The sequence below is a fragment of the Lynx canadensis genome, chromosome A2 (assembly GCF_007474595.2).
Source record: "Lynx canadensis isolate LIC74 chromosome A2, mLynCan4.pri.v2, whole genome shotgun sequence".
Lineage (NCBI taxonomy): Eukaryota > Metazoa > Chordata > Mammalia > Carnivora > Felidae > Lynx > Lynx canadensis.
Window position 1 is genome coordinate 90,251,568 of NC_044304.2, and position 19,519 is coordinate 90,271,086.

Consider the following 19,519-nt stretch of genomic DNA (forward strand, 5'->3'; position numbering starts at 1 on the left):
CACCTTAGCCTGGGGTAACTAGCAGCTGCTCCTCACCCCCCCCCCCCAGGAAAGCCAGAAATAAGCCTGCATGCCTCTTAGTTCTGAAGGAAAGCCTGATTACAGGACTCTGCTTAGCCGCACTTAAGAAAATGGGCTAAACTTACACCATTAAAACCCTCAGGAGAATTTCATTAGAGTAATAGCAAGAGCTCATCACAAACACACACATGAAAATGACAGTACTTTGCTCTGGCACAGAGTTTACTACCTTGGGGAATAACAGATGGGCTAAGACGGGAGGCATATGTAAAATATTTATGACAGGCAAAGTAATTGAGATAGTAAACTCATAAAACAGTAATTTCCTCTACTATATTCAGCAGCACGTACAAAAATGAGAATATTTTTTACATAATAAAATGCACAGGCAAAAGCTACAGACGGAACAGTAAAGGAGATGCAGAAAAACACAAGTTACAGTTCCCTTTAATCCACTTGAAAGCAGTTAGGGACAAAATAACTGCAGAAAGAGTCTTGGGGAGTCTTTGCTGTTGTGATTCCTGGTAAGAAAACCCTGAATTTGTATTAGCTTCCTTTCAAAGAGTTTAGATGAGTTCTAACATAGGGTGTTCCCTTCAATGTCCCTGTGAAGCGGGTAGATGAATCAAAGTTATTCTGCAAATTTTCATAATGATTATCTCCAGGTGGGTTGGGGGTGGGGTGGGTAGGGGAACATCATTTGAAGCTATAACTTAGGATTTTCCATGCAGCTACCTTTGTAGCCCCTGTACTTATTACCTACCTAGTCAAGATACACTCAATTTTTTTAGAAGTTAGAATGCATTGAGCAAGAAAATCTGAAGATCACACTTGAGAACAGCATTACGGCAAACTCCAAAAGTATGGGGAGTATAACCGGAGGTTTCTGATACAATCTTTAAAACTGCAGGCAGAAAGGGTATCAGAGTGATCCAAGATAGACACAGAGCATGAACATACCAGCCTCTGGTTCTCCTAGACTTACCCTATGACATATCATTCCTCTTCAAGCTCTGGAAATGAAAAATCACAGAAATAATAAAACCTGAGCCTGGAACAGATGAAGAGATTAGTGAAAATGTCAAAGGCACCAGGCTGGCCCTGGGGTGTTCACAGCCTGAGCTCCTTCTCTTCGCAGGGGTGGTTGATGGTCATTGTCACCATGTGGCTTGAGAAGAAAAAAGGCCTACCTGACCCCAGACAGGGCTACCCATATGCCTCCTATTTGCTGGTCATTTCTTCAGGTGAAAAGATTATATCCTTCTTGAAACTTCCATTGGTTCCCCTGTTCTTTGAAATGCAACAAATTTATATAGCCACTCAGAAAATGTTTATAGAGGTTCTAAGAGGGTGTATTCCATGACCACCAACTGGGATAAAATAATGAAAAAGACAGAGCCCCTGGATACTTCCTGGTCAAGATTATTATAAGACATAAGATGTAACAAACAAAAAAAAGGCAAGAAAAATATTGGTTTTAAAATTAGGTGATGTGACAGAGAATAACTGGTTGGCTATTTGAATTACGTGGCCTGATGACAGCCTTTTACAGGAAGTGATATTTCAGATATAAATGATAAAAAGAAGCAAGACATGTGATGAAGAGAGGGAAGAACATTCCTGGCAGAGGCAGCAGCTATGGCAATGGCCTGACGTTGCCGTGATGTGCGTGTTTGAGGACAATAAGCGAAAAATGGGGACAAAACCATGGAATGAGATGAATGCAGAAAGATAGGCATGGTCTGAATCACCCTGGGACATACACACCAGAGCAAGGAAAGCACAGAAGGAAGCCACTGGAGGAGTAGAGGGAGGTGACTAACATTTAAAAATACTCTCACTGCTGTACAGAGAATGTGTGGCAGGGGAGCAAGAGGGGAAACAGAGATACCAGCGGCCCCACTGTTGGAGTAGCCAAAAGCCAGATAATGGCGCCTTGGCCCAAAGTGGTGGATGCAGAGATGAGTAAGCAGACGGGGAAGATTGAGTTGATTCGGCAGGATGATAGAGTTGACATGGGAGGTGGGACAAAGAAGGAAGGAAGCAGAAACGTTAGACTTCTGGTTTGGGTCGCTGACTGGATGGTGAGACCATTCACTGAAGGAAGGAAGACTAAATGGGGACAGGTTAGGGAATCAAGAGTTACTCTGTGGCTGGTTGGTTTTGAGATGTCTATTAAACATCCACATGGGGACGTCAACTTGATATACGGAAAGAGAGAGACTGCAGAAAGAGCACAGAATGTCTGCTAGGTTTCCAGTGAACTGTGATTGAACTGCACCTCACCTTGTTCTTTCTCTTGCCTTACCTAGCTTTGATGAAGCTAGGGTTAGATAAAGTATGAAGAAACTTTACAAGGAATGAAGTAAAACCCTCACATTTGAAATTATCACTATCACTTTCCATCCAGTGTTTATTTGGCATGCACTGTGTTAAAATGTCTTCATTGTGGAAGTTTCAGGAAATGTCAATTATGCCATGTTTTCTCCCAAAGTTATACCTTTCAGTGGGATCATATTGTAAAGAAAATTGAAGCCGATCCTAAAATGATAAAAGGAAAAATATGTCCAAGAGTTAGCCTGTCACAGACTCTGCTATAACCTGACAGTCACACAGACTGGTCCTTATGGCTTTTCTCACATACCTAGCCAAGTAATCAGTGCAAAATTGAGAAGTTCAAGTTTCCCTAGTTGTGAGGCTGCTGGAAAGACTTCAGTGCCCTAAACATGGTGATTGAGCACATAATCTCAAATTTCATAATTAGTTTCTCCTTTGTGTTTAAAAAAATCCTATGGGAAAAAAATGCCCTTTTAGGGGGCAAGAATATTTCCACTGTCAAACATGAACACTTTAGCAGGGAATTAGCTCATATGATTATTAACCAAGAGGTATGCATTTAAAGAAGAGGCCAGCTGACTGGTTGGTTTGACCTGAGCTGTGGTCAGGTAGCCAAGAGGATCAGTTCATTCTGGTCAAAGCATAGCATCATGGACAGGCTAAGGGATGTCACATAAACAGCTCTAAAGATTCTCTTGGCTACATAGTTGCACATCCTGTGGAGAATGGGGCTCCTTGCTTTTTTGTCCTCATTTGGTAAAAAGACAAAGCTGTATCTAGATTTCTCATAAAAACAAAACCTTCTAAGCAACAAGAGATATGAAGTGTACCTAGGAAAACTAAATGCCGTAAAAAGAATGAATATGCGTACTCATATTGTGCTCACACCCTGACACTATTGTCATTAATGTCATTGACAAGAACATCATCCCTTTGAAATGTCTTCCTTTCTGAGAATTGTTAAGAATCTGAGTTCTTAGCACCCCAGCCCTTGCTAGAGTGTTTCCGCAGAGTTTCTCTACGTGAACAATGAAAGCGCATCAAACCACTCACTACGGCAATCGAGCTCACAGGTCACTCGTGAGACTACGTGTGAGTCACCCCTGCCCAGAGAGAACAAAAGTAACGAAGGTACTAAAAACCGTAATGAATTTAACAAATGGCAGTGAGCTTTGAATTTTGCACATTGAATTTTAACCAGTTTATAGCTTACCAAAGCTCATTTTAAATCCACAAGAGACTCCTTTCAACAATGATGGTGCTTATCAACTCTCTCTCCAAGAGGTAGGTCATTAGCAGAGGAATGTGCCAGGATACAAACTCATTTTGAGCAGAACCTAGTTAGAATGTGGGACTACCACAGCATTAAGTTGCTTAGCTTTGTCCAAAGCCAAATTAAAATGGGTTTTGAACTTAATTTTAACTGGTGTCTGAGATCATCCATTCCATTACCTACATGGCTCGCTTGACTGACACTGCATTTTCTGACCTGTTTTGTTTTGCAGCCTCTGCAAGCACGTACGTCCCCACGGTGTGCAATGGGCGGGAAGTTCTCGACGCCACCACCTCATCTCTGTGATTGTGAATTGCAGTTCAGTTTTCGTGTTTTTAGACTGTTAGACACAAGTGCTCACGTGCAGCTCCAGAATATGGAAACAGAGCAAAAGAACCCTAGTACCTTTTTTTTAGAAACAGTACAATAAATTATTTTTGAGGACTGTACAGTATATAGTGATGTGCTAGAACTTTTTAGGCTGATTTTAGTGCCCCTATTATTAATGATTCCCCCAAATGTGGAAATAACCATTGTTTACAGAGCTGAGCATTGGTGACAGGGTCTGACAGGGTCAGTCTAAAAAATATGGTGGCAATATTAGGTAACTTTTTTTCCTATGAAGTTTTTTGTAGGTCCTTGTTGTAACTAATTTAGGATGAGTTTCTATGTTGTATATTAAAGTTACATTATGTGTAACAGATTGTTTTTCTCAGCACAAAATAAAAAAGCATCTGTATTAATGTAAAAATATTGAGAATAAAACCTTCAAGGTTTTCCAGCATGGTGGATAACGGCTTATTCTTTTTTAATCGCTCCAAGTAATCTGAATATATTGACTTCAGATTATCTCTGCTTTTAATGTTGGAAATACTTGACTAAGTGTGCTTCTCTTTCCATCTACATACACTTTGAACACAAGCTGTCACCCTGGTAGAGAGTTCTGAGCAAAACTGGACTTCTTCATAGATCACAAAGATCAGATTTTGAGTGACGATACCATAACCATCAGGTTGTTTCAGGGGCCACATGACAATATCTGTACTGGTTTCTTTAAGCCACATCTGTACAGCAGCCCAGAATTTGCCCAAATAGCTGTCAGATACAGTAAGGACAGGATTCCTACATTCTGAATGCAGACACTGTGGCCTGCCAGGGAAGGCAGGATGGCTCTCATTTTCAGAAGCACAAAGATGGGAAACTATTCTAATGTAACTATTCTAAACCAACCAGGAAGTTATTAGGAAGGAGGCTGGGATAGCATCCTGTCATGCCAATGGAAAACCATTCTCACCACAGATAGTGAATGGGGCAGTAAAATGCAGGAGCTGGTATTGGCCGGTGTGTTTCCAAAGTCCCAGTAACAATACTCAGGCACACACGCTTTTCACTCAACTTGAATATTTTACTAAGCTAAATACAGGAGTGAACAGGGAAAGCAAGGATAAGGTAAAACTGGCTTATTCTTACTCACACTTTCCCATTTTTCCTTGTAAACCCTTCAGTCACAAATCGTTTATCCACGTAGGAAAATTCACGAAGACCTCATCTTCCTGCCAAGGCCTGTGCCAGACACCGTGAAGACGGAACCTATTTGTTTCCTGGGCTGATTTAACAACTTACCACAAACAGGATCACTTAAAGCCACAGATCATTATTCTCTCACAGTTCTGGAGGCCAGAAGTCCAGAATTACAGTGTTGGCTGCACCCCACCTGAGGTTCTGGGGAAGAATCCAGTCCGTGCTTCTTGTAGCTTCTAGTGGTTGTCAGCTTCCTTGGCTTGTGACCACATTACTCCAATCTCTGGCTGCATCTTCACATCACAGTCTGTGTGTCTGTCTGCCCCTCTGTGTGTCTCTTAGAAGAATACTTAAATACTTGTCATTGTCCAGGACAAACTCATCTCAATAACCTTCAGTTAACTACATCTGCAAAGGCCCTCTTTCCAAATAAACAGTCCCAGGTTCCAGGGGTGGAGATGTAGACACGCCTTGCAGGGGACCACTCTTAGCCCATGATGGAGAAATGATGTGACGTAGTTCCTACCTTTAAGGAAGTTTAAAGACCTGAAACAATTCTATTTTTTTTTTTATTTTTTCTGAGACAAAGAACACACATGTGTTTGAGTGGAGGAGGAGCAGAGAGAGGGGGAGAGAGAGAGACACACAGAGAGAGAAAGAGAGAGACTCCCAAGCAGGCTCCATGCTCCGTGTGGAGCTCGATGCGGGGCTCGAACTCATGAACCTCGAGATCATGACCTGAGCTGAGATCAAGAGTGGGACATTTAACCAACTGAGCCACCCAGGTGCCCCAGACAGAAAGCAATTCTAATGAAAGAAGTATGACTGAGGACAACAGTGAGAGGAAGAGGAAGAGACTCAAAAATAGGAAGGGCCCACCGGTTAAATAACCTGGGCCTGGTTCAGGAGGACATACCAATGCTATTTTTAAAACATCTAGAAATAGTAAGCAGGTACACACAGCCAACAGGACTGGGCTTGAAGGACTTCAAGTGAGGAGTCAGAGGTCAGAAATTTTCTATTTCCTTCCGAATGCATTTGAATTAGCAACATACTCAATCCATCCAGAAGTCACCCTGCTGCTCAAAGACAACAGTGCAAACCAGTCCCGGAATTGTCATATTCAAAGAAGACCCTGGATTTGGGGGAGTAGGTGAGGAGGATTGGGTAGTAGATTCAATGGGCACGAGATGGCACAAAAGAATCCTGCTGTGGCCAAAACTGGCAGGAGTGCTAGGTAAGCGTGCTCAGAATGAGCATCTATCTGTTCAAGGTAAAAGCTGAGGCAAGGCTGAGGGAAGGGAGAATAAACACAATCCACTGATGGGATGTGACAGTCTGAGGAAGGCGATATCAGATAGGTTGTTCAGAGACACAGCTGATGCCTAAAACAACAAATTGATCATGGATCTTTTTTAAACAAGACAATTAGTCCGTGGGTGAATCTTGAGAACACTGTATTTGAAAGCTGGGCTTTGATCTCTGGGCCACTGTGATTTTCACACTCCTCCTGCACACTGGAAGTGCAGTCACCTATGGTTCTTGTCGTTTTCTCCTTCCTTGCCATTAGCCTTGTATCCTATTTGAAAGTGCATCACCTAACATGTGATCCCTGGAAATATTTTTAAAAAAAAAAACAAGAGTATGTATGGAAAACAGCAGCTATAAAATCATTTTTACATAAGCCATTTCAAACCAATAGGTTTGAATTTTTTTTTTGCACTCCAGAAGAACATTTCATCCTTCTAGAATATAAAACTGGGTGAGCCGACCCGTCTTTGCAAAAACTTCCTGAGTGTGTGGAACTCAGAACGATCTATCCTACTCATTAACACGGCAGGACCTAATGATGAGGGTTTCTACTGTTGGTTTTCTGAGTGTTTACAGTTTCTGAAATGTTCTGTGTCCTCTCTAGTTTAAATATTAATAGAATCTCTTGCCCACTCATGTTCATCACGGTAATATAAAAAGGCCCCATTTTCACACTGTGGGACAGGCTGGTTGGCAGACCACACAGCAGAAAGATTAAGAGAAAGTCTGAGAAAGGAGGTAATTCAGCGAGGGTACCTTTACAGTCTTCACCTCCACACTCCCCCTGGGCTAGCCTCAGCTTTCCTCACTTACCTACCATGATAGCTTTGGGCTCCAGAGCTCTTCAGCAAAGGACTATAAGCATGGAGAAGTCAAGCAAGGTGAGGTGCCAGGAAAATGGAATACCAGTGTGGATTATAACCACCACAGCTCTAGTAACAAAGACCCAAACTCCTGAAAAAGGCAATGATCACTTCTGTCCTGTAATAGAAAGATTAGGTTTACAATGCCCACAGATTTAACTCTTTTATTTAACCCAACCAATGGTAATCTGAAGCAGCCATGTGCGATAAAGGAAATACTTTAGAGCCCTGCTCTATACCAAATCTACCAATATCCACAGGCTATTTTAGATACAGCTTTTCTTCCAAGACTCATTAATAAAATGAGGCAAATTCCAGCAAATTAAAAGCTTTCGTAGGATATTTTGTTCAAGGAAACTGGAGGTCTGTTTCTTGAATCATCAATCATTAAAGGGATCCTAAGTGTCTTTTGCAGCACAGTAAATCTTAAAGTAGGATTTGGTAAATGTGTGTGGACAGAGGTGTGTGCTGCGAGGACACATACAAATGGACCAGGGGACCCTGTCCACGCTAGTGCTCAAGAATCTACGCTGAAGCTACTTTTGTATGTCAAAAGCCCCTACTTGGAGATACTGTGGTTACTTTAAATGGGTCCGTATATAAGACTGAATATTATCTCCAAAACCAGTTACCTTAGCAAAAGCGTTACATCGACATCGAGAAAAGGCTTTTAAATCAATCTTGCTGGTTGAATTTGAACCAACTCATGTGCTTTAGTTTTATCATTTGCTTATCAATATCCACAACTGAGTTCCAAAACTACAAGAGTAACTGAGAAGAGTAACTGGCTTTGCCTTTGCGCAGGCGGTTAAATCATCAAGGGAGGTTGTTGGGTTATTTTCTTTCTGAGTCTCTAAAGACTTGACAAACTCTTGAGGTGGTAAGCTCCTAAAGAGCAAAAACTCTGCATGCAGATTCTTCTGAATAATGTTGCTTATGGATTGGTGCAATTAAAACCAGTGGTTAGCAAACCATAGCTCAGAGACCAAATCCTAGTCTGGCACCTGTTTTTGTAAGATCTGTGAGCCAAGAACGTTTCTAGGTTTTTACATAATTGAGACAAGAATCAAGAATGTGTCATGACAAGTGAAATATAAATGACACTCAAATTTCTACGTACATAAAGTTTTATTGGAATGCAGCCACACCCATTTGTTGGCATATGGTCTGTGGCTGCTTTCACGCCATAGCAGCAGAGGTGAGGAGCTGCAACAGAGACCACATGTCCTGCAAGGCTGAAAATATTTACTATCTGATTCTTTACAGCAAAATTTGCTGGTCTCTGATCCAGACAATTGCATTAGTAATATCAATTGTAATGGTAGTATCAGTATCAACTGCAATAGTGTTATCAATTTTCAATTATTTGTCCCTTATCCAAGTTTTTACTTCCTTCATTTATGATCCTAAAATGAACTCATCTTAAAATGTTAAACTAAAAGAAATAAAATCCAGCAAGAATGTCATCTCTGGCCAGTTACTGTGAGGATGAAGTCCATTTTAGCACTCAACAAATGCATCAAGTATTGGGATTTTTTTTTTCCAGTTTACTCCCCTTGGGATCTTTCCTTTAGGACAACCTTAATTTTGGATTTGGTCTTATAAATCTGAGATAGTATTCATGGTTATGACAAACTAGATGTGAGGGTATTTTAACTCCTCTAAAGAAGATCTATTCTACCTAACTTCTGTGTAAAAAAAGATAAATGTGAGCAATACACTGACTTTAAACTTACCAGCTGCAGTCATCTTCCCACCCCAACTTCCAGGAAATTCACTTTCATGGGATGAGAGAAATGATCTGCACATTAGCTTCCCATTAGGAATGACCAGGAAGCATAGGAGGTAGTTCTATTTAGAGATGTCCAATGACAGATGCCCCAGAGGGTCTTGAAGAATCACAGTCAATCATGACCCTCCACCTACGAACCTGGAGACTCCACTTAATAAATGACTGGACCCAAGCAATTCTTCCAGATAAGCATTTAAACCATATTTTCTCCTTGGGAAGAAAATAACCACAAAAGTCTACACAAAAATACTATGAAACATTTTTAATCCTGCAAAGGACTTGATTACTAGCAACCAAAAAGGAGAAAAGTCAACAAGCATAAAATTCAGTCTTTTAAATCAAGTGGACATGTATCAAATTGCTCAACAGTGTTAAATGGCATGATGTAATTTATCCATAGAAGACATGGTCTCATCTAGCAGAAAACTGATTTAAATATGTTTTGACAGAGTGCTAAGAGATATTACAGGCAACCGTAGACTTAACGAAGTATTTAAGGCTTCAAAACCTGGGCCTCTTAGAAAAATAACCTACAACTTCTTCTTCTACCATTTATGAGGGGAAAGAAACAACAAATGTCTATTAAAAGTCACAGAAACATGATTAATTTGTTTATGCCTTTCAACATTCCACTGTGTTCTGCAAAGGCAAGACATAAAACTCCAGTAAATTTTATAGCTAAGATTGGTCTGAATATTTTCCTCGTGATACTCTTTCTGTCACACTTCTTCAGTGCTTGGAATAAAATGACAAATCACTGGGATCCAAAGGGAAAAGGCAGCTCCTTTCCAAAGATGGGGCGAGCTGACAAAATCTATTTTATACCTAAAATTAGAAATAAAATAAATAAATTCTTCAATACCAACTACATTTTCAGAGAGTTCATTAAAATTTAAGGCATTTTTTGACCTGTCAGAGATTTTAGTCCAGTGACAGTAGAAGAAAGAAGCTACCTGGGAGCAAATCCCAATTATCTCTATGGCTTGGTACATACACACGTGGAGCACAGCCTAAGATGGAGAGAGGTGACAGGTGACTCTGTGGACCCTCCTGACTCTGTGCAGCCTGTATACATTTGCCGGGGTTCCTCTGAAAAGGGGCATCTCAAATGGATTGTCACTCTTCTGTTTAAATTTGGATCAAGTTGGGGAACGTGTTTCAGCAGCACGGTTTACCAGGGAAATGTGAGCAAGGCCAAAATAATTTCTTCTAATAATCTCTTATTTAAAAAAATAAGATTTAAGAAATTAAACATGGAAAAGGTTTATGCTAAGGGACGCCCTCCCTGAATTTCACAACAATAAAATAATGGCAACCTCATCTCGACTCATGAATCCCACAGCAAAGATGTACACAAAACAAACATTCATTCAACAATAACAGGATGGTCCAGTGTTTTACCCACCGAATAAGCACCATTATTTATTTTTCTCCCATTTTCCACAAAAATAAAGACATTACCTGCTGAATAAAAAATTACAAATCATACCTCATTCAAAGACTTGGGGCACACAAACACTGCCCCTGTGGCCTGCCTCTAAGGCAATCACCAGTCTTTTTAGAAATCTAGATTAAGATCTACAAAGATTACTGTTTATTGAAAACAAACCGGAGCACCTTAGATCATCAATGATCAATAAACTCCCCTCTTTCCCAGTTTTGAAACAAAGTTTACACAAAATTAGTCAAATCCAATTTCTTCCAAACTTCTCTCAACAGATAACATTCAAGTCGTGCTAATACTAGAAACCCATCCATCAGAGGAAATATCACAATTACCTGGGTCACTTCTGAATAAGAACAACACTTATTTCATAACTACTTATGGTATAACCACATTTTTAGTGTGAATACAATTATATGCAATGGTCCAAAATGGAATTCCTGCCTTATTTGCTCAAAATGAAAAATTTCTATGGAAGTCATAATTCTCAATGTGTTAACAGAAAAATAACCATATACCTTTGATTATTGATAGACAACAAATATCCCACTGCCATTTTCTGTGAGCCGTGAAATTATCCCAATACCTTTTCACAGTTATCTGTACTTATACACAAGCCATCCCCCTTTCTTCTTCATGACTTTGCAAGTGATTTTATAAACAAGCTTTCTCACTCATTTAAAATTATACTTCAAACATTACATAAATGGTTTTAAGCATTTGATTTCTATGATCGTGTCAGCTTGCTTGTTTTCATGGGAAGTCTGGCTTCTCTTGGCCTTTTTTTTTTTTATTTTTTAATATTCCTTTCAACACCTTCATTCAAGCCCTTCTTACCAGTTCCAACAAGGATGAAATTTCAAAGGCAAATAGAAGTGTAGAAAACCCGAACATGTGTTTACATGTTTACTCTTCCTAAAAAGTTACTTACTCAGGCTTCTGAAATCAAGAAAGACCCTACGAAAAAATGAAAAACTTACTTTCTTTGTTCATGATTTTTTAATAGAAAAGATGTTTTAAGGTATGTCAGGAAAATAAATAATGGGGAAAAAAACTCTACCTTAAAATTTTTTCAAATCTTCCCCAAAGAAAAGACATAAATGGGATCACAATGCATACGCTCAAATCTGCCCTCCAAAGCATACTTTTTATGTAGAAGTTATAAAGAATAAAAGTTACCCATTAATTATATGGCATGCATCAGCAGTGCACTGGTGGGCTTAACCTTGGTTTCCAGTTATGTCTATTTACAGATAAATCTCTTCCTGAGTGGAGCTTCATCTTCAGTTGAGACCCAAACCATTTGCTTTCCTATTTTTGGCAAGATACTTGACCATGTGATAAGGCAATCAAACATTTCAACCTCCTTCCCTTTTCAGCGGCATGGCCCTCCTCTGTGAGATCACCAATGTGCCGGATATGAGGACAGGATCTAAACTACGGTCCTCTGAAACTAGAGATCAGCTTTCTTTGTTCCTTAGCCTGAAGGCTACGGCACTGTCTTTTCATATATTTGGGGATCTTGAGGATTTCAGTTGAACAGATTCAAAATGGTCTTCTTTTTCCTATGAAGAAAAAAAACAAAATCAACTCATATTCCAGTAAGATTTTAGGATCTTATGGGTCCAGAAGGAAAGTTCTGGATATCATTTCAATCTATATACCTGCCAGTTGTAATTAGGATTTTACAGGAAGTGGCAGATATAAAACAAATAGCATGCCTACCCTAAAGGATGCTTTTGATGTCCAGGAGATAAGACAGACAAACCAAAATAGAAGCAAACACATTACTGCAATAGATAGAAAAAGATGTAGCTGTGTTTTTTGTGAAGAAACCACTGAGACCCTTCCCAAAGGGATATCTGACCTCTGTGCCAAAATAGATGACCTTGACATGTGAATTTTTTACAAAAGAGAACTAACATAAACTACGTATTCTCAAGATAATATAGGATAAATAGAAGAAGAAGGACAGCAGAAATAAATGAGGACAGCACCAATAAGACATAAGATCGTTAGGATTCATTGATATGTTTTAGGAAAATCTTTTGGGCATATACTTACTAAAGATATTAAAAACAAGTCATCAGGTAATGTCAATGGTTTAACTCAAATCCATCATTGCTGGCTTGTGTTATGTATTACATTCAAACTGTAGCCTATTAAAATAAGTAATCCTTGGGGCACCTGGGTGGCTCAGCTGGTTGAGTGTTTGACTCTTGATTTCTGCTCAGGTCATGATCTCACACTTCATGAGTTTGAGCCCTGAGTCGGGCTCTGCACTGATAGTACAGAGCCTGCTTGGGATTCTCTCTCTCAAAATAAATAAACTTAAACAAATTTTTAAGTGAATCTTTAATGGGGAGAAAGAGAATTAAGAGAAGAGATTTCTCCCAATGTCTCATTGTTCACGTTAGAAAAAAACTTTCTGAATTCTACTGGAATGCAATGGGGTGACTATGCTTTCAAAGAGGATAGAGATGAAGGAAACTAGCATTATTTTTAAAGTAAAGGAAATAGGAGGCATACCAGTCCTAGGTGCAAACAGATGTGTGTCTGAAGTAGAGAAGTCAAATGAGACAATAAAAGTGAGTAGACACTGGGTGCCTGCCAGAAAGAATAAGGCTGCTTTTGTGCTTTCTCTCATTTGAGTGAAGTCCAAGACTTCAGACAAGCTTTAGGGCTAGAGGGAAAGGATTATAGGAAAAATGTCACCACATGAACACCAACCTATCACTTATCCCTGCCCATGCTGAGATGACATGGCCCTGGGAGGGCAGGATGCACATCTCCTCAGTGCTCTCTGTGGCCCTGAAGAAGCTTGCCTGAAGCCTCCTGTTGACAGGACTTCATTTTATTGAAATAACCACTGATGATTCAAATGTTTATTAAGCACCAATGCACTGCAAGAGCATGACTAGACTTCAGGGATACAAAATGTCTGTCCTCAAGGAGCCTACAGTGCATCATGGGAAAGAGCTTTAGGGTGTCAGCAATAAACTTAAAAGGAAATCCAAGATATGTATGGCCTTTCCTGGAGACAATTTGATTCAATATGTTCCTGAGGGGGAAAGAGGAAGAGGCCTGCTGGTGATCCTCAAGGCATCACTTGAAATAAAACACTGAAAACACTTTATAGAATCATGTTAGCTTCATACGGCTTTAGATGCCATGTCCTCTGTGTTCCCATGGGATTTTGCTCCTATTGGTGAGATGGCGGGGTATATGCATCCAAACACATCCGCATGTGTGTGGAGTCAGCACCACTACCTGAGACTTACGGATGGCAGAATTGCAGATTATTCATTTTTTCTAATTCCCAAAACATGACTCCAGGCATACCCCATGGTAGGCTGTCAATCAGTGGTTATAAATATGTACTGAAATGCTACATTTCAGAAGGAAAAACACTGGACTTGAACTCAGCAGATGGGTTTTTAATTCCTACCTAACCCTCCCTTGGACAAATAAGGAAAAGTCTCTAGATATCAGTTTACTCATGCATTAAATAAAGATGCCATACACAAGATTTTTTTTAAGTTCTGAATTCAAGAATTTACTCAAAAGTCAACTTCCAGAAGCTTCTCCTTACCTCATCACTACCCATTTTACTGCATTCCCTTCTCCTGTGTTCTCCACGAGACTCTAACTCAATGGTCTTATCATACTGGATGATCATTGTGTGGGTGTGTCTGTGTGTATGTGTAAAATGTGCATGTGTCCTGCACTAATAAACTAGATAGTCTCTGACGTATCACCAAAACCGGGCAGAGTGTCTAACAGACAATGTTCCATGAATGATGGTGGAATGAAAAAAGTTGAAAAAAATTCCTGAAGATATATTTTTAAAGTTGCTGAGGAAAGTCAAGAAAAGTCAATCTATAGATAAAACCTGACAAGTCCAGTGTATTGGTAGGAAAATACCAAATAAGGTCTGGCCTTTAGGACATGAATAAGAATATATAAGATAAAGCAAATCTTAAATGACATTAAGACAGTTAAGAAACTTACAGCCATTTTTACTCTACAAAGCCAAGCATAAAAAAAAAATGTAAAGTAGGACACACTATTAAGATTTGTCCCATGATATACATAGCAGTTTTATTCAGAGCTAGATACTGGAAATGGCACAAGTATTCATCAATAGGAGAATGGGTAAACAAATTTTGGCATATCCATCTAATAGAATACTACTCCTGGATAAAAATGAATCTATTACTGATAAACAGAGGGTAGATAAATCTCAAAAACATTTTTCTGAGTGAAAGAAAACTTACACAAAATACTACACACTGTGTAATTACAATTATATGAAGTTCTAAAACAGATAAAACAAATCTACAGTTTAAAAAGATTAGTTCAGTGGTTTCCTCTGGGGGGATAAGGATAGGGATCAGTTGCATGCAAAAGGACGTGAGTCAGCTTTCAGTGGTGAGGCTAACATCTTATTTCTTGATAGGATTTGGGGTGACACAGCATATACACTTCTCAAAATTCATCAGATTGCATCCTTGTTATGTGGGCATTTCACTCTATGTATACACTGTCCCTTAGAAAAAACTGAAAATATTTAATTCTCTCATCAGTTATATGTATCCTGAAGTGTTTAGGCATGAAACGTATTGAATTCTATAGCTTACTTTGAAATTCATCAAAAAAAAAAAAAGATGTATTGATAAATGAAAGAGGGATAGAGATTTAGAAAGATAGGTAATAAATCAGATGTAAAATTTAGGTGGTGGGTATATGACTGTACCACTGTATAATTCTTTCAGTTTTCCCATAACATTTTAAATTTTCATTTAAACAATTTTTAAATTATTCTGTCAATTAGAATTGCTATGCAAAACAGAATTAGGTGCACTGAGCCTTCTCAGGGAGAAAGACTTTATCTTCCACTATGTTTCCTGTGATTGTTTTCAGGTGCCTTTCAAGATTTCAATTCTCTGGCCATACAACAGCAACAAAGGAGGTCCTGCAATATGAGGAGACACTTAAAAGTTTACTAATACTTGAAATTCCCTCTTTTTCTTTTGCATTCAGCTTAGAGGTCACTCTGTCCTAAAAATCTTGCCTGGCACTAAATGCTTCCTCCATTATAAGACAATGCCCTTACAAATAAGGAATCACAAGATCAAATCAGGCAAGAGAAGTTTAAGTAAACTAATAATGGTGGTAATTCTCCATGGGTCTCCTGTGTTTCTGAATGCTTGGGAGGAATATGTTCAATGTCCGTTACGGTACACAATCTTCGCAAATATGCTTATATTACAAAAAGCCTTGGATGACATAGGTCAAGTCTTCTTCTAGAACAAAAGAATAGTTTGCCTACAGCTCTCATACTGTCCCTCTCTGTGGAGCAAATGGCAGACATGCTTCCTGACTGTTATAAAACATTCAGATTCCCCAAGCTAAGGGCTCCTTTTCTATAACATAACCCACTGTGTGTCATCTAGTCTGCTTCACTCTGTAGTAAGTGGGGCTTGAGGAAACAAAGTAAACACTGTTGTTTTGACTACTGCTATTGCTGCAAGTAATAAACTTGTTTTGTCTCTGACCCAGCAGACTCCTGTCTTCAAAATGTCCAAGAAAGAATGGCAGGCTAATTTGTTGGCTAGCAAGTATAGTGCAGTTTCAGAATCTTGATAGTTCTTCACTGTTTTGCTGATGAGGATGGAAAATTGACAGAAAGGTATCTTTCTGGTTGACCAAATTCTATGCTCAACAAGGTAATAAAATCGTCGTCCACTTCACTGCCTACAAATGAAAAGGAACTGAGGAAGTAGTTGTAGACTGAGTTCTGGGAAGTGGTTCCAAGACTTCACAGGTCAGCTGTCTGAATGGTGGCCTGGATGTTGTTAACACTCTTCTGAGAAGGAGGATTTCCTCACCAATCAGGCCATCAGCTGCAGCTGTGTTCCTTGCTAACAAATAATACTAAAATTCATCGTTATAGGAAAAGGTTTCACCCTCTTTCACACAGAGGTTACAGAGATATGTACCTACAATGACCATTAAAGAAAAAAATGGAACCTACTTAAGGGCAGAAACTAGGTGACTTGTTAGAATTTTTGCTGATTCTCTTTGGAGATGATGTGGCAGGAATAAATGATCATTAAGAATGCACCAGCTGGGGCACCTGGATGGCTCAGTCAGTTGAGTGTCTTTGACTTAGGCTCCGGTCATGATCTCCCAGCTTGTGGGTTTGAGCCCCGCGTCGGGCTCTGTGATGACAGTTTGGAGCCTGGAGCCTGCTTCAGATTCTGTGTCTCCTCTGCCCTATCCCCACTCATGCTCACTCACTCTCTCTCTCTCTTTCTCAAAACTAAATAAATTTTTAAAAATGATTAAAAAAAAAAAAAAAGAATGCACCAGCTGGGCCATCCTAGGAATAAACATCTCTTGTACTCTACCATGCCAACTTTGTCAAAGATGACTATAAAAAGTCTCAGACATTTTGTAATGGGTCTTGACTGCAGTAACAAAGCTTTGGCCTTCTCTGGGAGATTTCCCTGAGACTAATTCCTACAGGAAAACCTAGTGAGGCTATGACTAGTATTGAGACTCTTCATGCCCCATATTGGGTTTACAATGCAGAAGGTCACTGGAGAATGAGAAACTGACCCAAAGGAATCTTCATAAGTTAGTATGATCAGCCCCACCTGAAAACTTCCCCTATCCTTTATTTTAAAACCAGGCTATAATTTAGATTGATGAAAATGAAGGGGTGCCCTGGATAGCTCAGTTGGTTAAGCGTCCAACTTCAGCTCAGGTCATGATCTCATGGTTCATGGGTTCGAGCTCCACATCAAGCTCTCTGCTGTCAGCTCAGATCCTGGAGCCTGCTTCAGATTCTGTGTCCCCCTCTCTCTGCCCCTCCCTGCTTGTGCTCTCTCTCAAAAATAAATAGATAAACATTAAAAAAATGTTTTTAAAAGGCTCCAATACGTGAGTCAAGCCTAAATCAACAAAAGGACATAATACCCTCAGCCTCAGACAGAAATCAATTTTGCTAAGGAGTCGCAAAGCTGAAACAGATGATGTTAGGAATGATAACCTTGCCATTCAACATAGGATTTCACATGGACCAAAATACTGGAAGTTTGGTTGAGCAAATGCTGTGCTGCTTAAAAACAAAAGCAAACGCATGCCTTGTTTGCTGTCACAGAAACTGCCTTTGTCTCTGCACCCTTAATTCCATCCTCCTCATCTACCTTGACTTTAGCTGCTTTAAAGAGAAAGATGATTAGTTTTCCTGTCACGGAGAGGGAAAGAAGGCTATGCACAACCATCTGAGTATGCTAGGGAGTTCTGAGGAGGGAAGGGATTCAAACATTTATCACTCGTTGTTGCAGCCACCAAAGTCACCATTCTACCAGAACCTGTGATAGGAGAGGGACATGCAAATTCAATGAATGGGGTTTAAGCAAGGCTCTCAGCAGGGAAGGTAAGATAATGTGACCTTGTGTGAAGGGCTCTACAGGCCTACTCAAGATGTTGCTGCTTCTACATCTGAAAAAGTAGGAGGTGAATATGCTTATACATCCTCATCTCCTAAGTACCAGAGGAGATTCCCCTGGTCAAGAACAGTCCCATGCAGAGAAGAGCTACCAGAATATACCAAGGGTTCCTAATTCCTCTGCCATTTGCAACAAGTGCCTGTGTCATGACTACACAGAAGTTTCTCCACCTTCTGATGCCCAAAGTTGTCACAACCCAAATGATGCACTGTTGGTGTCAAGTTAAAAGTCCCAGTCTCAATAGCCCTGCCTGTGCTATCAGACATCTGCCAACAAAGATGGTTGGTAAACCCCAACAAAATTCAGGAACCTGCTAATTGACTAAAGGTTCTGGAGACTATGTGACTAGATTTGCCATCTGCCAGCCATGGAAAAGCAGTCCAGCACCTTACCAGACACTTTGCTATTGGAGACAATATGGCTTCACTTGAATAGGCTCCCTGCTGTCTTCTATCAGCTAACCTACAAAGTAGTATCTTTTGAGGCAGGCCCAAACTAACAGGCTATGTTAAGTACTGTCCAGTAAGTTGAATCATGCTCTCCACCTTCATGGCCTCACAACCCTAATGACCAGTTTGTGTTACAATTCTCAGTCATTAATGTTGCTGCCAATTAGAGACTCCAGCAATGATAAAGAGCCTTCTCCCAGAAGCATCTTTTGGGATTTTAGATTCATCACCTTGATATGGCTACCAGGTGTAGTCCTTTTGAAAAGCAACTATTTGCTCATTACTGAGTTCTTGACAAAACTTAAAGCCACTGCCATGCGCAGCTTGTGACGCCATAGCCTGATAGTCCCGTTCATGGTGGGTCAGCAAGGTGGAAAGGGCATAATAAGCCTCACTTGTCAAATATAAATGATGTATTCAAGAATATAGCTGATACTTCCCAGCAGCAACTCAGCCTCACAGGAAAATATGGCAGCATACCCTACGGGGGGAATTTTATCCCCTACTCCACCTCCAAAAATGAAGCCACTGGCTCTGGCCCTTGGTTCACCAAAGTTCTACTACATGATTGGGGCTGCATTCACTGATGGTTTGGTTGATCTGACACCCAATGAGTGTCGACCAGCTGCTGTAGCTGTCCTATCTCAACACCAGGTATGAATAACTGAAAACCTACAAAATTGTCTGGCTCAGTGGGCAGAACCCAAAGCCACTCTCATGGCTGTGGCCAGTACTTCTCTTGATAAACCTTATTCTATCTCCAGTAACTCTTGAGCTATTGCCAAGAGTCAATAAACTATTTGGTCTGCCACTTGGAAAACTATAGACTGGCACGTTAAAGTTACTCCCCTTTGGGGCAACAAATTCCAGAAACAAATCTTAGCTGATCAAATCATCTGGGTCATTCATGAAGATACTTCCATTAAGGACCCATTGTCTGAAAAGATCAAATGGAATTAAGCACATGATAGAAACTGCACTGGACTGC

At 40.0% G+C, this 19,519-nt stretch overlaps 2 protein-coding genes across 2 annotated transcripts in view; one reads left to right on the forward strand and one right to left on the reverse strand.

Moving 5' to 3' along the window:
• Positions 1-4,415, forward strand: part of GRM3 (glutamate metabotropic receptor 3) — a 226,018-nt gene extending 221,603 nt beyond the window's left edge. Inside the window, exon 6 of the mRNA XM_030307867.1 lies at positions 3,864-4,415. Coding sequence (XP_030163727.1) covers positions 3,864-3,937 — 74 coding nt within the window. The 3' untranslated portion in view covers positions 3,938-4,415. The remainder of the gene's footprint in view (positions 1-3,863) is intronic.
• Positions 4,416-11,592: 7,177 nt separating this feature from the next.
• ELAPOR2 (endosome-lysosome associated apoptosis and autophagy regulator family member 2) overlaps positions 11,593-19,519 on the reverse strand; it is a 174,096-nt gene continuing 166,169 nt past the window's right edge. Inside the window, exon 22 of the mRNA XM_030307869.1 lies at positions 11,593-12,127. Within this exon, the coding sequence (XP_030163729.1) occupies positions 12,068-12,127 (60 nt within the window). The 3' untranslated portion in view covers positions 11,593-12,067. The remainder of the gene's footprint in view (positions 12,128-19,519) is intronic.